Genomic DNA, 21,294 nt, shown 5'->3' with positions numbered 1-21,294 from the left:
GCTTTTCTGTCTCCCCCTCTCCCCAATGTCATTAAAACATGTGTGGCAACAACCGCTCGGGCGATATTGATCACTGTTCAAATGGACTAGTTTGACCCGTCGACCCGACTGGTCTTTACTTTCGTTTCCAAGGAGGCCAAACAGACACCATTTGTAGTGATGATAAAGGTGCAGCTTTATTTACAGTGCGTGAAGGTGCTCAAAAAAACAAACCCAGCCATCATAGGCATCAATAAATATACATATTTACAAAAGATAATATAACCAAACACCAACCTGACCTTGAGACACAAAGCCCCTCTCCTCACTACACTACCCCTCTAAATACACCCTACCATCATCTCATAATTGGGTGAGGTCAATATGTATGGGAGGAAGAGCAGGTAGTCATCAATCGGGGTGAATCTAGCAATCCATACATATACACACTCACACACACACACACACACACACATATTCACAAAATGGATGAATAATGGCGCTGAAGCAGTGGGTTTGCTAGGATAGTTGTGGAATTAATAAATGAAACATACGTTATGTTGTGTTTATTTGGGAATGGTAATGACAGCAATGTGTTTCAGTATAAGTGACATGTAGTTGGCACCCGTGAAGATAACAGACATAACATAACATAACCACATAGTACAATTACAAAATGCACCACACAGTTAAAAAGTTCACACACTTTTCAAAACTAGATATCTAAAGGTGCTTAAAAAACATGGAACTCCTGTCAGTCAGTGGTTCCCTTCATTTTTTTTCTGTGTGTGTGTGTGTGTGTGTGTAGGATGAGGAGCAGATGAAGGTCAGTGAGTCGATCGGGCCGGTGTGGGATTTGGGGAGCTGAAGTGGTAAATTGGAGTTGTGTAGTGTCCATTCTCTCAAGCTGTGCCAGAACCTAATCAGACCCTCTTACACGGCCGCCAGGGGGGAACAGAGCTTTAGCCACAGTAGCGCTGGTTTCCTGGCCAAATTTATTCCCATTATCACTAGACTTGAAGCACCAATATGAATATTTAATACTGGTTTGAATCATGAATCATAGATACATACGTTTAAAAGCACTTTATAAATACATTTATTGTATTAGGGTGGTAGGGTGGTAGTAGCCTAGTGGGTAACACACTCGCCTATGAACCAGAAGACCCAGGTTCAATCCCCCCTTACTACCATTGTGTCCCTGAGCAAGACAATTAACCCTGGATGTCTCCAGAGGGAGACTGTCCCTGTAACTACTGATTGTAAGTTGCTCTGGATAAGGGCATCTGATAAATGCTGTACAATGTAAATGTTGTATATTGTATTGGTTTATTATTATGGTCATGATCTTGGCAGCATTGATGTTGTAAGATTCAAGAATCTAGAGATTCCTCCACATACATAGTAATACATGAATAACATTCAGTGAAATGTAAACATCAACACAAGGATTGTGTAATAATAACATTTTATATCAAAGAAAAAGATAAAGCAAAATAAGTAGGCATGGAATGACATAACATGGCATAAAGACCGGAGCTCATGTGATACTTTACTCCATGTTCCACTGCAACATGAAGAAGGCAGACAGGCCCTCCCAGCAGGTAAAATATCACATCTGACAAAGCAAACACACATCTGCAGCAGCAGAAATGCATAGGCTGATTATGTGATGTGCCAGAATTGCAGGTGGACTGTCCACTGTTTCTTCTCCAGATCCTGAGGAATGAATCTGGACCGTATGTAATGAGGCCTCTGCTGATTTGTCACGTTGGTTTAAAAAAAACAAATACGGGCAATCAACATTTGTTATGTCCTGGAAAATATCCCTTGCGTCCTTCAGGCACTCCTTCAGTGCTCTGTCGTGTCTGAAAGGGCCTGGTCGTGTTTCCTTTAATCAGGGACCCAGTGGAGTTATCACATTACCCCGGTTCTGACAGACCTGGAACAGGAGAGTCTTAATTAAGAAAGCATATTGCTATGATTTGGACTCAATGGCAGGAGAAAAAAAAAACTCAATTTCATTGCATCCATGGGAAAATGCTTAGAATCCTGAAGATCTCCTTGTACTCATTAACTGCCTCATTACTTTGCAGTATATTACATTTTTTAACATTTCACTGGTTCCTGATAAATTACAGGCAAATTAACTGGAAATTGTTGCAGCTAATTGACCCTATCGACTTGTCTTGCAATTTTTGAATTGATTCTCACTGGTCTCTTATTAATATATCATCAACAATTCCAGAACTCGTTTTTATTGTCATCAGTGTTGTCAGGTTCTGCATCGTTCCTTATGCATTCCTGAGCTGGGGCATCTGTCGACTCCATCATCAAGCACTGATGCTCAAATGACACACTTTATACATGTTCCTGTAGGGTGAATTACACTGGTGGCCCCCGTCTCTGTGGGTGCGAGAGGTTCCTCTTCCTACCCATTGAACAAAGGGAGCTCAGTGGCCAACATGACTATAATTAGGGCCGCCGAGCTGGAAGGAATCCTGTCATCACCCGGTGTGTCCCATCAGTGTTCCAGAGTGTAGCCCTGCTGGAGATGGTTTATATAAAGCCACTCAGACATGGTACGTGCCAGTGGCGACGTGAGAACGTGGGTGGATCTTTGTGTGTGTCTGTGAGAATCAGAATCAGAATGGGCATCCTGTAATCTCCAGCAATTCCCATCTTTAGTCGTTTAGCTCTATCCTTTATCACGGTCATGTCCACTGGAGATTATCCACGACACACTGGGATCAGCTAAAGAAGCTTGCTGAAACTCACTGACCCTGGATCCCTACCCCCCTCTTTACTGTATCCCTGCTTCAGCCTGAGAGCAAATCCTGACTCAGGAGGAATCCAGGGCTAAGACAGGATGAATGGAAAAGAGGAATGCAGTGTATTTTTATATCATCAGCTCTCTTGTCGTCTTCCTTTGGCTTCTCCGCTTAGGTGTTGCCGCAATTTGACCTGGCAAAAGTTTGGATGCCCTTCCTGACATAACCTTCCCCATTTACCCGGGCTTGGGAATGGCACCAGGACATACACTGTCACACGCGTCCCCAGTGGCTGGGATAAAATTCGAGATTCAAGATTGATTTATTGTCAGTAAAACAGTATACACAGTATACCATGCATTGAAATAATGTTTCACACAGACCCCCCCATAGTGCAATCATAAAAGAAAAAAATATATATGCATATACATACTAAGCTAAACTATACTAACTAAAACTAAAACATAAATACTGACAGATCTCTATAAGAGAAAAGTAAACCTTTTCTGTAAAATGAACAGGACAAACAGTACAACAAATTCAAACTTTATTTGTCACATACACAGTCATACACAGTATGACTTCCATATTACAAATACTGCAAGTAATTACAAAAGTGTTTACAAAAGTGTAGGATGCTTGTAAGTGGATATGTTTGATACTTCAAGACATGACACAAGACATGACAAGACAAAAATGGCCAGTATGTTGCTGAGTGTTCTGGTGATCATTGAGAGCTCTGACCTCTTGTGGGAAGAAGCTCTTCCAGTGTCTGGTGGTTACAGTTCTGATGCTGCGGAACTGTCTGCCAGACGGTAGGAAGGTGAACAGGGCACGTAAAGGGTGGTGTGAGTCTTTCATTATGTTCCAAGCTCAACAGATGAGGTGTTTCTCGTAGAGCTGGGATATGGGTGGAAGTGGAAGCCCGATGATGCGCTCTGCTGTCTTCACTATTCACTTCAATATCCACTTTTGTAGTTTAGCATCATTAAGTTAAACTGTAATTTTAAGATCAGGTCTTGGTGTTACAGTTAGTTCTTAAAACAATGTCACAATATTTGTCACAATGTCACAATGGTTATCTCCCGTTTCTCATGCTTTGTTTGCCCAGTGAACCCCTCCTCTACAAAATGAACTCCACCGATCGTCATGGCTTGAAAACGTGAAAATGAGCACTAATGTATTTTTGGTCCCGCCAAACAAGACAAGAAACAATGGGTTAATTAAATTTATTTCTGGATAAAAGCCGACACGACTTCCTGTTTGTGCAAAAAATTGTGGTTGGTGAAGGGTGTTGATGACGCTCACTTCTATAGACCACTGAGACCTATATAAAAGCAAAAAATAAATGATAATAGGGGACCTTTAATATAGTTGAAATGACAATTCAGTTACACTTTATTTAACTTGTAAATGAATATGTTGAGTATTGGTTATGTTATATTTTCTTATGTTTTATTTATGTTATATTCTTATGTTATATTTATGTTATATTTATGTTATATTTTCCTTCTCTACAATATCAGACGAATCCGCCCTTATCTGTCAACCCAGGCCACCCAACTACTGGTTCAGTCCCTAGTAATCTCATGACTGGACTACTGTAACTCCCTTCTAGCTGGTCTACCTCTATGTACCATCCGACCTCTACAACTAATACAAAATGCAGCAGCACGACTAATCTTCAACCTTCCCAAATTCTCCCACACCGCCCCTCTGCTACGTTCCCTCCACTGGCTCCCAGTAGCTGCACGCATCAGGTTCAAAATACTGGTGCTGGCCTACAAAGCCAAACATGGAGCAGCACCATCCTACCTCACAGCCCTTATTACACCTCGTATACTCAGAGCCTCCAGTACTGCTCGCCTGGTCCCTCCATCTCTGAAGGTAAAAGGAAAACATTCATCTAGACTCTTCTCCGTCTTGGCCCCTCGGTGGTGGAATGAACAGCTCAGTCACTGAGCACCTTCAAACGACAGCTCAAGACCTTCCTCTTTAAAGAATATTTAGATTAAATTGTAATTTTCTTGTTGTCGAACTTTGTGTACAGAATCTACAACAGAGTGAATTAAATAGATGTATTCATAGTTGGGGTCCTAGTGAACCGGAATTGATCTCTTCATCGATGGTAACTTGAAAGCACGTTGTAAGTCGCTCTGGATAAGGGCGTCTGCCAAATGCCATAAATGTGTAAATGTAAAAGTTACTGGTATTTTACACTGGGAACAAATATGGCAAGTAACTGTTAATTAGAGCAAGAACAGTTCTCTCATTATTCAAATGTTTGTCCATTTCTGCTCTCCGTTTCTTAGGGTTAACAGACATTAGCCTTCATTTAGATGACTGCTGTGGTTTTTGAACCAACATCTTGTAAGACTTGGAACTATCTTGTTGAGGCGTTAAGAGGCTAACGCCTTGCAAGTCTTCTTAAAGCTATGCTTTAGACAGGCTTATAGGCAGGATGAGGCTCTGAGCTGACTTCTGCTTTTTAGATCCATATCCAGTCACTGTCTTTTTGTTGGTTACAGTGTTCAACAAGGGTTAATCAACAAGGGTTAATCCCCCAGGTCCCCATTCCCATGGGAGCATGCTCTGGAGATGTGGGCCATGTTTGAACCCCTGCCTGGCGAAGGGACCTGAGGAGCCAGCCAGGGGACACAAACACCGCAGCGTTTGTTAGCGGCTAATCGCCTTTATCTCAGATGAGCGCTCCCTCAAAAGAGAAAGAAAACGATGAGGCAAAATGCAGCGGCCCTGTTGACACAAGCGTGGGAAAATGGGAGGTTTAGACCTCTAATCTCACTTCCTGCCCCTGTGGCCCTGGGAAATGGGGCACCTGGGGAGCAGAGGTCCCTGCCCACAACTAGGGCGCCTGCCGCCCGGTGACCCCCCCAAATCATCACCTCTTTGCCATTGGCTCCACCAGTAGAGAGGGCCCGGCCAATGTGAAAAAGGGGGTGAAAGGTCACTGTGTTGCTCTGATGCAAACAGGGGAACACAAACCATGCCCTCCCACAGGTTCACAAGAACAACTGCTGAAGTCCAGAAGGCCACAGTGGCGTGCCAGCCGGCCGCTGGTGGGAGGAAGAACTGATGACAGTGGGCCCCAGTCACAATCTTCAATTCTTCTCCTGTCACTTCCATAGGAAGTTGTGGGACGAACACTTTCTTACCTCACTCTTCTCCTCCTTCCCACTCTCTCTCTGTGTCACGACCCCCCATGCCAATTTAGTGCGAGTGCAGGGCATTCAACAGCCTGCCGAACTCACACAGGGTCAACGTCCTGTATCTTTCTGGTCATAAATCTATTATGAATGTTCTTCTGGATACAGAGAACATTCATTGCATTTCCAATCAAACAGCATCCGCGTTATTCTGAGGCGCATCCTGCACCTGACCCATCACCTCTCTTTCCTGCTCTTCTGTTGACACTGAATATGTAGTGTGCATTGTTCAGTTGTGATTAACTGACTTTACTGCAAATTGATAATCTTTTCATGATCAAATCAATAAACCAAGATGCATAATTCATAAAATGCATAGTTAGAAGGATGTTTTAGAATGTCGGGATTTTTTAAACCTTTAGTAATAACCAACTTCATGAGTGAACATGAATGAAAAGTGAGAAGTTCTCAAAACTGAAATCTTTCAGCACCATTGCAAACCATCACAATTGTCTGGTTAACAGAAGCCAACAATGTGAAATGCCATCACATTTTGAACATAACCTCATGTGCGTTATTTCATAATTCAGCAGTATTAAATTCAGCAGTAAAAAATGAATGAGTAGGTGTATCAAAACGTTTGACTGGTAGTGTCTGTGTATTTTCCAAGACAAACTTCATGACAGAATTAGTTATATCATGTTTCTTATTGCATTGTTAGCCTCAGATGAAAATTTTTACCTTTCGAAGTGTTTCACTCTGTGTCTTTTCTTTCTTGATATCTTTTCTTTTCTCTAAAAGACAGAAAGCATTTGCCGATTGCAGGATAATGGTTTTGACTGTATCTCTGTAAAGTCCCGTTCCAACTCCAGACTTGGCAGTTTATTAACAGGTGCATTGATAAACGGCCCCTTATTGTCAGAGACCACAACGATGTCACTTCCTGTCCCACAATACCCAAGAGTCTCATTCAGCCCTCTGGGCCCAGGAAGCAGGCAGCCAGGTGGGTTATAAACACAGAGCAATGGCCCTCTGAAGGATTAGGAGCTGACGTACAGCAGAAATAAACCAGGATCGGGTGGAGGAGCTGCCTGTGCAGCAGCCCTGCCGTCGTTTCTTTTCACCGAAGCCCCTCTTCCTCCCTTCATTTATCACCCGCTTTAAACAATGATCTTAAGTTACTTAAATGTTGCTGGGCTTGATGATATAGCACACTCATAAATTTCTTCTTGCTGCACTCCGTGCACTTTAAATGTACCTTTTTTTCCATGGCCTGCGCTCAGTAAAGCTCTCTGCTGATAATGGATATGAGAAGAAGGAGCGCAAAAAAAGCAGAGAATTAGGTGAAATACGATTTAACTGGGTGTTTTTCATCATGCAAGTTGTCGACTGAGTTCAGGGAAATATTTCAACTGCTAGTCAAGACATGAGACGTGCCTGACCTCCTTCTTTTTTGTCCTCCTCTCTTCCTCTCCCACTCGCCCCGTTGTCCGCTCATTGCAATTCTCCTCAGGCCAGAGGTAATGCCACTTTACGTCTGGCAATCCCTGTTTCCTGATTCCTCTCAGGACTGAGGAGATAGCCGTGACCCTGGGGCTAATCCCAGATTATAGCAGAGAGAGAGAGGGGAGCCAGCGCTGCAGCCTGCTGACCTTTGACCTCTGTCTCTGCCAGTGCACATGCCTCTTGCTGGGTTTTGTGCATCTTTATTTGCCCTGCATGTGCCAAGTGCAGCACAAACGCTGCATAGATTTTCAACACCAGGTTTAGAAGACAGATCATAATTTTATAGTCTGCTTTTTCACAATTAAATTAAAAACAACTGAAACTAGACCAATAACGTTTGGGGAATTTGAATTAAATGGCTCATTGATGTCAGTGTCATAAAACATAATTGAAATATTCAATAACACAATGTATATATTGTGCACAGTAGCTTCATCCACAGTAGCTCATGGGTATGTGGGAGTCTGGTCATGAGAGGATTTGTCACTGCTGAGACACTGCGGGTTAATAAAACATGTCAGCAGTGAGAAAAGGGCCATATTTATGCAGATGTATCTTATTAAATTGCTCTCCCCGGAGGAGCCCTCTCCGCCCCGTTCTCAGAGACCCCTGCTCCACTTAACCTTGTTCAGATTACAGTCATTTTACAGTATTTCAGTGGATACTGGAATCCTAGTGACAAAGTAAAATACTCCGCCACACAGTCTGTTTTTTCCATTATCATGTAGGGCAAATATAATATGTTTATAATGCATATAATGTGCAGATATAGAAGAATGTGATCATGTTTAAAGAACTACTAGTTAAAGATGGCGCTGAACCTGTAATTAGTAATATATATACAGTACAGGCCAAAGGTTTGGACACACCTTCTCATTCAATGTGTTTTCTTTATTTTCATGACCATTTACAAAACTATGAATGAACACATGTGGAGTTATGTACTTAACAAAAAAAGGTGAAATAACTGAAAACATGTTTTATATTCTAGCTTCTTTGCTCTGATTACTGCTTTGCACTCTTGGCATTCTCTCGATGAGCTTCAAGAGGTCGTCACCTGAAATAATTTCCCAACAGTCTTGAAGGAGTTCCCAGAGGTGTTTAGCACTTGTTGGCCCCTTTGCCTTCACTCTGCGGTCCAGCTCACCCCAAACCATCTCGACTGGGTTCAGGTCCGGTGACTGTGGAGGTCAGGTCTCCACTTTTTGTTAAGTACATAATTCCACATATGTTCATTCATAGTTTTGATGCCTTCAGTGAGAATCTACCAACGTAAATGATGAAATGATGTATATAATGAAGGATTTGAATGAACAGTTTCTAAGTGGCAAGGAGTGAGGAGAACTAACCTCACACTCCTAATACGGGTCTCTACACACTGCAGTCTGTCTGTTCAACAGTGGGGGGGTGTCTGGCTGTGCCGGGCAGGAGGCAGGGAGACAGGAGTCCTTCTCTGCAGATAAGGCCATCTTTCTGCATGAGAGCCCATCTGAGCTGACAGAGAAAACAAATTGGTGCCATTAGTGAGGAGGAGATGGACAGCGAGCAGGGCTCCCAATTATAGAGCAGCGACCCAGGCATACAGGGTGTGTGGGGTGGGGTCTGATCAGGGTTGGTGATAACGAGGCGGCGATGGTGGCAAACCAAAAGCTGTCAGAAACAGCAGTGACATGAACCACAACAGAGTGACCTGATACACACACGCACACACACAGATGCATCCAAACATACCCACAGTGACTGCAGGAATGAGTCCTACTGTTTGCTACATATGAGCTTACTGTGAATCAGCCAATGCAGACTTGATAAGATCACACATACTTTAAAGTGTAACTTGTAAGTCTCTGTATGTGTGTGGCATTTTAATGTCACCCCATACAACCTATTGAAAATGTGTTGCTTGAATGTTCCTATACCATCCCAGTCTCAACTGAACATGAAATCAGCCCAATAACAAAGCCACTGTGGCCTGTTTGTTTGTTTCCCCGGCAACAAGACACTTGATTTCTTTCCTCCACCGAGACTAGGGCACACAATGTGGGCAGAGAAAGGCGATTTTGTCACACTTACAGCTCAAGGAGAGTTTCCCGATTCTGATAAATAGTATAGCTTTCTGATTTCATCCAGTAGATCCAAGTCATCTACTTGTCATCTTCAAACGAAGATCAGCTGAAGCTGAAGAGTTCCTTCAACATGCTGCCACCTTGCTGCTTTTCATCTACAAAGCCAAAAAACCCCGAAAATAACTCCTGTTAATGAATGATGCTCAGAAAATACTGATCTTGACTCAGCAACGATAAGGAGAGTATTCTTGTCAACATCATATATATTTTGTGAACCTCTCAGTTACTGTCTCACCAGTCAAGTGCCACGTGAGGACTTGCGCACTGATAGGCCGGCTTTAATGGTATAGATCCATGGTCATGGCTCTTCTCTGATTTATCTTCCTCTGCTCGGCTTACCTGTCAGACACTATCAGCAACATGTTTTCCATCTCTCCCTTATCACCTTCCGACAGGAAGTGGGCATGAGAACGTTGTCAGAACTGCGGTTTTGGAGTCCTGCCACCCTTCTGCAGCTCTGCTGGGTTCCCTGCCTCAGGTTTAACATGCAGCGTTATCACACCACAGAGGAATCAGGCCAGGAGGACCACTTACAGTCACTTCTCTTTTTTTACCCTCCCCTTCCCTTAACACACACTGATGTATTTTTAACACAAGGTGTCTTTGAAGGCTCCCAGAGTTGGTCACTCCACGGACAAAGTGTGGAAGAACCTGCACACATCTCTTCTGACACAGAGCAGGGGGCAAAACTACAAGCTACTCGATCAAACCAATCTCTCGCTGGTTTCTATGTTATTTTTTCTTAATATATATTAATCTTTCTTCCCCTTCTTAACAGCTCATATATTTGTTTAAATGACTAATCTGGTGTGAGAAAGCTTTGTCAGAGCATGTGACAGATTCAGCACAGGACGCCTCAACGCTTTCCCAGCCAAACTTGCTGAAGCTTGTTAAGAGTCGAGGGGGAAAAATGTTGTATCAAACAGCAACCGTGTCAGATCTGGAGAGTGTCCAACAGATCCCATGCTTTTTCAGAACCCGTGAAAGTGAAGTGTCAGTAGAGGGCAAGATTTCTTATCATTTACAAAAAATTTAACCAGTCTAATATGTCAGGAAAATATGTACCTAACTTCCCAAATCCTTTACTTTTGCATTTTAGCGTTGCATTTTATATCCCGTTGTGATTTTAAGCTTGAATTCCTACAACAATATGTGTTTTTTAGAGCCGAATGAGCCCGCTGGCACGTTTGTTCTGCTGTGTGGGTGTGAGGCATCAGGGCGCTGGTAATGACAGGGCAGCCCTGATTCTCACTACCTCGGCATCCACGGTGAACAATGCCAGGGTTGAAAAGACGGGTTGTGGTTTTCTGGCATGTGCGAACGTCCGTATTAAGGAAACTGCCACCATGTCTCACGCTTCCTGGGTGAAAAGTGGAGTGACCATGCCGCAGTAGTGCGGGAGGTCAATAGTTGAACTATGCGAAGGACTTTACTTTGACGTTGACTTCAGTGCCACAAGAATATGGCCATGCAAGGAGAGTGCTGTTTACCCTGACGCTTTAATTGCCATTCACACATGCTGACTGTTGGGATTGGGACACTGCTGCCTGCGCGCCACAGCAGTAAATCAGTTCTGAGGATAAACACCACAGCAGCCCCTGTCATGCCGAGGTTCCCTGTCAGTCTCTGTTCTCACCCGGAGAACGCTGCTTAGCACGCCGCGTATACGCGGCGAAAATCTTTAGGCCGCCTTATCTCTCTCCTCCCGCCTTTTTTAGCATCCTCCAGGCCCTCCTGCACCAACATGCCCTTGTGGTTTTGGCAGGAGCTGCTCTTTTAATTTAGCACATCAGCACCCCGAGAAATATGCAGCGAGACGGAACACTCGGTCCGACACTAGAGCGCAGACATCTATTTTTATGTGTTTGTTACATTAAACGTGCCCTTGAAACATTTCCATTATCTAATGACGTTTGCCGCTCGCTATGTTGGTCCGCCAGGAAAATAGATGTGGTTGCGATTGTGCAGGGAACTCCTCAATAGCTGCTGGGATCTTTTGAGATCTTTCCAGGCCGGGAATGAAAGAGCAGTAACTCTGGTGAACAATGGCCCAGACTTTATCTGCACGCTGTAGGAGGGTCATGATGTCATTTGAGCTATTACGCTTTTATTACAGGCCGCTGTGTTATGCTACATTCTGTTCTCTGTCATGTTGAAGATGTCACAAAGCCTACAAATAAATTCTTGGTGCTCAGCGTGCGCCCTGCGGTGATTACAGCGTTTTACAGTGGGAGATGTGTTGTAACATGCATGCCTGTGGCCATATTCAGACCTAGCGGCCAAATATTGCCTCATAAAAAGGAATGGACGTCTCTGACGGAGCGATAAAGTACTAACTGTGGGACTTCCGTGATGTGATTCAGATTTATCACCGCAGCTGCTTCTTCTGAGGACTGAGATCCTTGCACGATCAAGTCTTATCTGTGCGATGTACGGTAAGATGTAACGGTGTTCAGTTCTGATCTGTGTCTGTTCACTGCCAGACATGCAAACAGGGCTTTACACAATTCATTTACAGTGTAATATGGCATAATGTGTATCACGTCCCTGATATAACAGGAAATGTAAGAAGTGATAGGCTCACGTCTGACTGCGGAACTGTTGTAGATTTTTGCAGCGCAGTCCATCCAGGAATTTGTTGTGTTGCATTAGCGAAATTCAAATTCATCCTGCACAATCTTGCGAATTTGTCCAGTGTGTTGTCACTCCTGCACAGTTAAACACGGTTTTCATGCCTGCCACACAGATTGGCCAGTGATCCAGTGATTTATTCCAAAAATGGGAGAAAAAACTTGTTAGTTTAATTTCCTCCTATGAGTAAAAAACACCCCCAAAAAATAAAATCATTGTAAAATGTGCTGCAATTTTTTTGTTGACTTGTAAAGCTTCAGGGGTTGGTTATTATTTATATTATGATAATTTTGTTATTCAAATGGATTCTTTACAAATGAATAATTTCATCGTTAACTCTCACCCCATAAACATACACAAATATGCTCTTTATTTTTTATTTATTGTATTTACTATAATTGATGTATAACTATGTAATGATCTTCAATGCATTAATTTTAATTGAAATTTTAACTTTTAACCCCTAACTGTCTTTTTTCTTTTTAAAGTCAGACAGTCAACTCCCTGCGTCTGTGTGAAGAGTAAGGAATAATATTTTATTGTGTCATTCTGTCACTGGTATAGTAGAGAACAACGGAAATCAGGAGTTCACAGAATTACTGTGCCAGATCCGACCAGATTTCGCCACGACCGTAGGTGATAGCACTATTAGCTGCAATCAGAGAGAAGTGACCGTTGGATGAGATGCAAGAGAAATGTTCCCTCTGGATCACATTGTGATGAGGAAACATTCTCCAATCTCAGTCTCTGTGCCATTTGGATAAGGCTAAATTGGCTTCTCTGGCCAACTGAAGGTGGAAGGTGCCGTGGGAAACAGTGAAGCTCCAAACCTCCACCACAAAGAGCCAGTCCTGGACTGCAGTGTGCCATGAGCATGTACCACCTGGAGCAGGAGAGGGTTTCAGACTTGCGATTGTCTCTGCTCAGCAGACTGGAGAAGGTGGCCAGACCTGCCTCTGGAGAGTTCACCACACAGGCCTGAGCTCTGAGCCCGGATTACCTTCCTCTGTGTGCAACACTGCCCACCGAAAGAGCAAAACAGAACCTGGGTCAGGTTCCCCCTCATTAGGGGCACAAGGTTTCACTTTCTCCACTTAATAGTCGCCTTCCATTCCCCTCCAACCAGCAGGGCCATTACTGAAACAAAGCCCCCCTCTGTATCCAGAGAAGAGGACCCCCCAGAAACAAGAGAAAGTGACATGGTGTAATGGTGTACTTTAAGGGTTTATCCGGCTATAATAGATTTGCCTTTTTGCTGTTCCTGGACTTAAAATCTCAAGGATAAGAGCAGGAGGTGGGAATCTTGTTGTTCTTTAATACGGTAGGCAAACACTACTCTCTGTGGCTCTCGGCTCCGGATCCACCAACTTCCTCTCAGACGTCAAGGCCAGGATCAGGCCCATTCTCTGCAGCTCTTCAAAGTGCTTTTGGTATCAGGAGGACGACATCAAAGAATGTCGCACAGGCATTCAAACCAATGCACAAGTAATAGGCTTTCCGGACCACTATCTTAAGTTGTGGGCCAGTTAAAATTAGATTGTCACGCAAGGGTAGACTACTGGATGGTTTTCGAATCGTTCCTGTTCTTTTTATTCTTATATTTTCCCAGACGAGACACCAAGAAGTTCCATTTCTGTGAGGTTTTACAAGCTCTTGGCATTCTTGCCACGTACGGTGAGCTCAATGCACAAACTCCAGCCAGCAGCCACAATAATGTCAATGATGACACATTAACTGGGCCTATATTTGCAGCCGTGCAGGCCCATGAGCAGGTCTGTGTGGGGACCTACTGAACATAATGTGTGGAATAGGATTTTCTGCACTGCTTTCTTGGAATTCCATACTTTAACAAACAGGCTTTTCTGGTGTGGATGTCTCTCAGCTGTAGATACATCATCTTAAGGCCATAAGGCGTAGTGCAGTGGTGGCCTAGCAGTTAAGGAAGCGGCCCAGTAATCAGAAGGTTGCCGGATCAAATCCCCATCCACCATGGTGCCACTGAGGTGCCACCGAGCAAAGCACCGTCCCCACACACTGCTCCCCGGGCGCCTGTCATGGCTGCCTACTGTTCACTAAGGGTGATGGGTTAAATGCAGAGGACAAATTTCACTGTGTGCACCGTGTGCTGTGCTGCTGTGTATCACTTCACTTTACTTTATCTCCTGTGACAACAAGTAGGTAATGCTCCTTGAAAGTCTTGCTTCTTATACTTTACACTTCTACTTATGCTTCTTAGTATTTTATAAAAACAAGAGTGAAATAAAATGCATCTACAAATATGAAGTGTAAAATGAATGTAACAGTTTCATTACATATTTATTCGCAATTTGGTATTTTTGCACTATTTAAGTAATTCTTAGTAACACTTTCCTTCTAATGGAGTTTATATTACAGAATCTATTGTTTTTAGATATTTCAGCAATGACGATGGTTCTATGAAAGATATGCGGCCTACAGACGCTGTGAGGCCCCATTGTTGCTCTGCATGGGTGAGACTGCAGTGTTACCCAGCAGATGGTCATACCAGGACTCTCTGAAAACAAACAGATGTTGAGGAGTCACTGACAGACTTGTGGAGAAGGCTAGAGAGGGTATTTAGTGCCTTCCTTCCTTCGTCTTCACTCCCTTCTTCTTTCCCGATTTCTCCCGCCTCACTCCCTGGTTTAGTCTTTATCACTTTCCTTTTATGTGAAGGTTATCAAACATTTCAATCTCTGCTTCTCTTTGCACACATGTCCATCTTCAGTCACATCCTCAAGCCCGAGTGCAGGGACCCATCATTCAACCTCAGCTGCCTAACACAAATAATCCACTCAGACAGAAGCGCATGAATCCCCACCCTTCACCACCACACACACAGAGTCCTGACAACTGTCCATCAACGTCGCGACCCTGTCAACACCACCTCAGCTTACACACTTATTAAATCAAACTGTTCAAATATAGCAGCACTAATGCTATTAATCGCTGGTTATTGACACAGGTCCATGTTAAATATAGAGACGCCACGGCATGAAAGATGGGTAACATTAGATTCCACCACAAAATTCCCGTCACTAAAACCAGATGATATTTATTTTTAGATGTGCCACTGCAGTGGTTGACATCTTTGAAGAACTTGTTGAGCATCTTTAAAGCTAGAACAGAGAAATCCTTTGTACTGTCTCTTTAAATAGTGACGTTCTGTAGGACTTTGAAAACACATCCGTCATTGTATTTTTTTTTTTTTTTGGGAGGCAGGTTGTGAATCAGCAATGATTATTTTTAAATGACTTGATATTTTTATTTTCACCACAGTGTTTTCTTTGTAGACGTTTTCCTCTTCCTGATGCATTCAGAACGCAACAAAACCCACAACAGAGCCGTCAATTCCTGCTTTGTTAGAAACGTGCCAAGTTTTTAACTTGGTAAACAGTGGAGCATACATTGCTGTGGGTTTAGTGGAAGAAGCCCTCGGGTGAACAGATCGCTGTTTGTTGTGTTTCTGTGGTTCTTGCATGTTGAGGAGTATCGGTATCTGTTGATGATGACTTTTCGGATTAACAGTGGAAACCAGGCCGAGTGGTTTCTTTCCCACACTGGGTAATCATGTGTTTGCCTTGTAGTTTGGGCTGCTCTTGTTGACAGAAATAACCTTTCGGACAACAGATGGTCTGTGCATCGCAACAAACTGCCACCACCATCAGCTTCTACTGCTAATGTCCGTTCCCCACCCTTCATTTTTTAGATCAGAAGAATCTCAAAAGTTTTTCTTAGAGCCTAACATATGCTATACTTTGTTATAAACTCTTAAGGCATGCTTTTAATCCATAAACCCTATTTTATATTAAATTTTATGTTATTTTATCTTATTTTAGCAATGCATTTTGCTATATGTCTTTATTATAAAAATGATCTAAATATGGATTTTAAAAATAGACCAACATTTTCTTCTATGGAACATGATAATTGATTATCTAATACCAGAAAGTCTGAGGCATATGCCCATTAAGAAGTTGTAAAAAATACATTTAAAACCTTAAGAAAACAAAAAGTAGAACTTCTATTCTCAAAGTAAACATTTCAATCTAACGACCACATATGTTCACATTTATGCTTTAAAATTCATGCTAAAAAGATGTTTTGACTAAAATGCATTTTCATTACGTACATTAACTTTTTTTTTAACTTGGCATAGTACAGCTGCTAAGAATGAGTGTTAACACAATGGCACTACTATAAAGCACTGTCTCCGCTGCACTGAAGAATGTGTTTGTGTCTACCCAGCAACATCTGAGCGAATGTATATGTGATAACAAGAAAACACAAGGAATTCCCCAGGGGGACATGTGATGGAATGCATATCTGATGAGTGCAGTGACATAATGAAAAAACATTATGGGTAATTATGCTGAGATGTTGGTGGGCTTTAGTAAACAGAGACATGACACTTGGAGATGCACATACTCATCTGGTCTCACTCTGTCATGAAGAATTACCTGGGCGTGCTTTTGTTTTCCTCAGTTCTAGAAAAACAGAGGTTGTCATGGCAATAAGAAATTGTATCCTACTGTATATTCAGGTCTTTGTGTGTGTGTATGTGTGTTTCCGTGTAGTGCAGCCTGCTCAACAAAAAACCTTGTCCCTGTTTCCTGTCTCTGCAGAACTGAGGTCCACTGGTACAGCTCAACACTTCTCCTACCTGCTCAACACCTCTGACTTCCGCATCCTGCGCATGGACGAGGATCACGACCGCATGTACGTGGGCAGCAAAGACTACATCCTTTCCCTGGACCTTCACGACATCAACAGAGAGCCCCTCATAGTAAGATCTCCCTCTCTCCTGCTTGCTCTTAACCCCGGCCTGGTAACAGCCCCCATGGGCAAAATGTCCCCTTCCTGATTAACCCACCTCTGCATCATTGCTGGATTACAGGCAGTGAAAACGCAATTAAAACCAAGCCTGAATGTGACAAATCCGATGGGGCTTGTGAGTGCTGGGTGGACCTGGTTTTGGCTAGCCAAGACCGACTGCGGTTCAATGGCGTTGTTATTATGGCTGATTTTGTCTCCTTGTCCTCCTCAGATCCACTGGCCAGTGTCCCAGCAGAGAAAAACCGAGTGCATTTTGAGCGGAAAGGACATCAACGTGAGTATTAACATTCACTGTAGTCTGCAGGACCCATTACTTTTACTTCTTCCGTAGTCACAGAAATCCCCACTCCCTGATGATTTAAGGCCTAGTTTATGGTTTTTGGCATGGTGTGGATTTTAATTTTATTAGTTATTATGGCCTGCTTATTTTCTCTAAGAACATTGTCCATTTTAATGTATCACCAGCTCTGTATGTTATTCTCATATGATTGACTGCTGCACAGAAAGGTCTAGAGATTTTATCCTATTGAGCCAGAGAGTAGCACTTATTTTTGGAGGGAATACCTCGACTTCTTGCAGTAACTTAAATAAACCCCTTACGATGATAATGACCCCAACGAAAAAAAGCACTGCTATCTTCGTTGGTTGTACAGGGCAGAAGAAACACTACCTACTGTCAGATTGCTTAGATATAAGGTGGAAATTGATCCAACTTCATGTAAGGTTCCTGAATTCCTTACACATCCACATGGCAGTCTCTGGCCAAAACATTTATTTAATCAAAATATGTTTTAAGAATACATATTGGCCAAGCTCATTTAGGAATGACTCTTTGAGTGCTCAATTCTTAACCAACAATTTTACAGACAAACAATTTCAAGGGCAGCAGCACACACTAACAGGATGCAAGATTATTTCTTGGTGTCATGGTAGTGGGACAGTGCAGGAAGCATGGACGCATTAACATGACTTAAACTGGACAGGGGATTTACTTAAAATAAGTCACATAATACTGAAAAGTGTAGAAGGAAATTCAAACATGTAATGACCCGATGTGGTGCACACAATCAGGAATTCAGGATCACAATATAAACACTGTGACAGTCCAGACCGGCACACAGAGCCTGAAGCACACATTAAATGAAGAAATTGGTTAAAGAATTATCATTTAATTTTTACAATTATTTAGAGGCAGTGTTTCCTGGTCCAGACTTTTATCATTGGATTTGCGGATCATCTTGTGGATTTGTGGATAATGTTTTCAATATCTGTAATCTTGGTTATATGCACACAATCAGGAATTCAGGATCACAATATAGACACTGTGACAGTCCAGACTGGCACACGGAGCCAGGGCACCTCAGCAGATTCAGAACCGTGACCCTGAAGCACACGTTAAATGAAGAAATTGGTTAAAGAATAATCATTTATTTTTTCCAATTATTTAGAGGCAGTGTTTCCTGGTCCAGACTTTTAGCATTGGATTTGTGGATCATCTTGTGGATTTGTGGATAATGTTATATCTGTAATCTTGGTTATATGTCTAAGAAAATTTAGACATTATAATATTATAATATAATACTATACTAAAAAACTATAATAAATGTATGACAACCCTTTTTAGAAAGAGTCCTGTTTTTGTTAGAGGTAACTGCTGACACCCACACACACACACACACACACACACACACCTGTTGAATCAATTTTAGGTCTCCTGTTCTTGTGGGTGTTTGGTACATGATGAGCCTTTGCACTTCTGTCTTATTAACTTCCCCTGAGATGAGGGTGGTTTGGTAACGGGCTTTATGAGAGGCCTTAAATTTACACTTGAAAACGGAAATATGCTGTCGTATCCTGCAATAAGGTTAATTGGCGATCAGCCGCTGTATTTCTTTCCAAGAATGACTTAGACACAGTAAAGTTTTTTTTTGAATGGTTTGCCTTGAGAGGTGGATGTGGTGAAACGAGTTTGCTGTTATTTCAGGGCGAATGTGGAAACTTCATCCGTCTGATTGAGCCGTGGAACCGGACACACCTGTATGCCTGCGGTACCGGGGCGTACAATCCTGTTTGCACTTATGTGAACCGAGGACGGAGACCCCAGGTAAGCCTGGGCTGGCTACTCAAGGGTTCATTTATGTACCTGCTCATGTACTTCCAGTTTTGAGGGCAATTATGCCTCTTTTCCTTTCCACTTTCATGGAAAACACATACATGCATTCTTGCACACACACACACACACACACACACACTGTTACAGGTCACGTCTGGGAGACCATCGATAATGAGGCAGTGTGTCTCTATCATCACGCTTGTTCTTTCCTCTTTCTCTCTTTCTTACTTACCAACCACGACTACCCCCTGTGCCTTAGGCAACACACATGTACACACACACAGCTGCTGTCCCCAGTGCACAATTATTCTCCTGCCTGTTTAGTCTCACTCTCTAATTGGGAAGCTTGAGTTTCTTTGCCCGAGCCAGGCATCACTTTCTTTTTTTTTTTTTTTAGCACCCTCCACACCAGATCCATTTTTCAAAATATAGCACTTGTTCTGTAATGACAGTCCTGGGGCTTTTAAAAGGCCATTTATAAAAGTCACTGCTAGAGACCCTGTGCTCCTCCATGTTTCTCTTCAACCAGCGGCCGGCCTGACGTAAAGGCTCAGAGGACCATCTCTGTTTCCTATGCCTCAACATGACCATTTATTCTACCATGGCCTTCCATCCTGACTCTCTTTCTACCTCCTTTCCACTGACAGTCTCTCACTCTGTCAGTGTGAGACACTTCCCATTGTGAAGCATGCAGTAATTGGCCACTGGAGCTTCCATTATTGTATGTCATTGCAACATGGACGTCCTGAATTAATGAGACAGCTTTTATATTACCCATCATCTCAGACAGTTCTGGGACATCCCAAGAGTCTCTGCTGCCTTCACTGGCTTAAGTGTGTCAGCAGGAGTGTGAAACGGTACACCGCAAACCCACTACTTTCCCAGACCGCAATCTGGGGTCAGTGTCAGAGTAACTCCTCTTCTTGCCAATTCGATATCTTTTTTTTTCTTCTTTAACAGTATCTTTATACATACAGTCCACACACACACATACTTTTCTCCTACATATACAGACAGCATGGCTCATGCTGTGAACTCTGGGAGGGACGGATCTCTCCATCATGACCGAATAACCATATGCAGCAGCATCCCCTATCAGTTACAGCAGGTGGAACACTCAGACTCATCTCCACTGACAGTCTCTCATATTATTCGCCATGACTCACTTTTTCTGTCCGCCGTTGGCTGGAAATATAATGCAGATGCTGTAGCTCAAGCCGAGCTGCGATAACAACTTCTGCTGTCTTCATTATCTGCTCAACAGCCGGATGCGCGTGGTTACTTCAATAAACACCGGATTCTGCCCACACTACGTCTGAGTACAGTCAGAGCTTGATAACTCGGCCATGTACATTTTGTCACTTCCTCCCCCTACAGTGAGGTGGGAAGGTAATCGGGTCTCAGGAAGCGTTTAAGAGAGGTCAGAGGTCAGCCCTGTGGAATCAGGTGGCATTGCGACGTCGGTTTATGGTCGTCTTGACACCCAGACAGCCGCGAGCAACGTCCGGAATGTGTCACTGTGTGTTTTCTGATTTTTAGAGCGCCATGCACCTGCAGATGCCGCAGACCAGAGGGAGAGCTAGTCGCGCGGCCGACGCTAGCGACATGGTCGATGAAGCCGTGCTGCAGGTGGGATATGATGAGGGTCAGGAGTTAGCCCTGGCCCACCTGCCCGCCCGTGTCCGTCTGCCGCTCGGCTCAGTCTAATACGCTCAAAAGATTCTCATCTCCTTGCACTGAGTCTGCATGCCCCCCACCCCCGTTCAGGGTGGAGGGAGGAGCTGCATGTCACGTCGCGTCGTGTGTTGTCTTCACCACATGTGCCTTTAGCGGAGCTGCTTGCCTGTCTGTGTTTGGCAGGAAGCCTTGCTCTTTCCATGTTCTGTATGATTTCTGTGTTGCTTGAACATTTGCATGTTGAGTTGATGTGTCTGTCATCCATTCATCATGGTTTGCGTCTTGTGTCGTAGAAATTTGTAGATGCTTCTGTTGTTTTTGTCATCCTTTGGATTCATGCCATCTGCCTGTTTTTGCATGAAAAACCACAAACCAAAAGTTGCTGTCTGTAGATATTACTATTGTTCCAAAGGTGGAGGTACAACACCTCACTATACTCCATAGCCTGGTCTGGTGGTTCTGTAATGTTGCATTCC

At 43.2% G+C, this 21,294-nt stretch overlaps 1 protein-coding gene across 5 annotated transcripts in view; it reads left to right on the top strand.

Moving 5' to 3' along the window:
* The window catches only part of sema3fb (sema domain, immunoglobulin domain (Ig), short basic domain, secreted, (semaphorin) 3Fb), a 54,726-nt gene that overhangs the window by 18,816 nt on the left and 14,616 nt on the right, over positions 1-21,294 (top strand). For 2 of the 5 annotated variants that reach the window (XM_028997793.1, XM_028997792.1), the window contains exons 3-6: positions 16,818-16,978; positions 17,240-17,302; positions 19,013-19,132; positions 20,681-20,770. In XM_028997793.1, coding sequence (XP_028853626.1) covers positions 16,818-16,978; positions 17,240-17,302; positions 19,013-19,132; positions 20,681-20,770 — 434 coding nt within the window. Of the gene's footprint in view, positions 1-13,829; positions 13,849-16,817; positions 16,979-17,239; positions 17,303-19,012; positions 19,133-20,680; positions 20,771-21,294 lie in introns of those variants that run through there. The other 3 variants (XM_028997795.1, XM_028997794.1, XM_028997796.1) reach the window with 2 other exon arrangements.

Source organism: Denticeps clupeoides, chromosome 12 (assembly GCF_900700375.1).
Source record: "Denticeps clupeoides chromosome 12, fDenClu1.1, whole genome shotgun sequence".
Taxonomy (NCBI): Eukaryota; Metazoa; Chordata; class Actinopteri; order Clupeiformes; family Denticipitidae; genus Denticeps; species Denticeps clupeoides.
The sequence above is the reverse complement of the archived record's forward strand: the minus strand, read 5'-3'. Positions and strand labels throughout refer to the sequence as shown.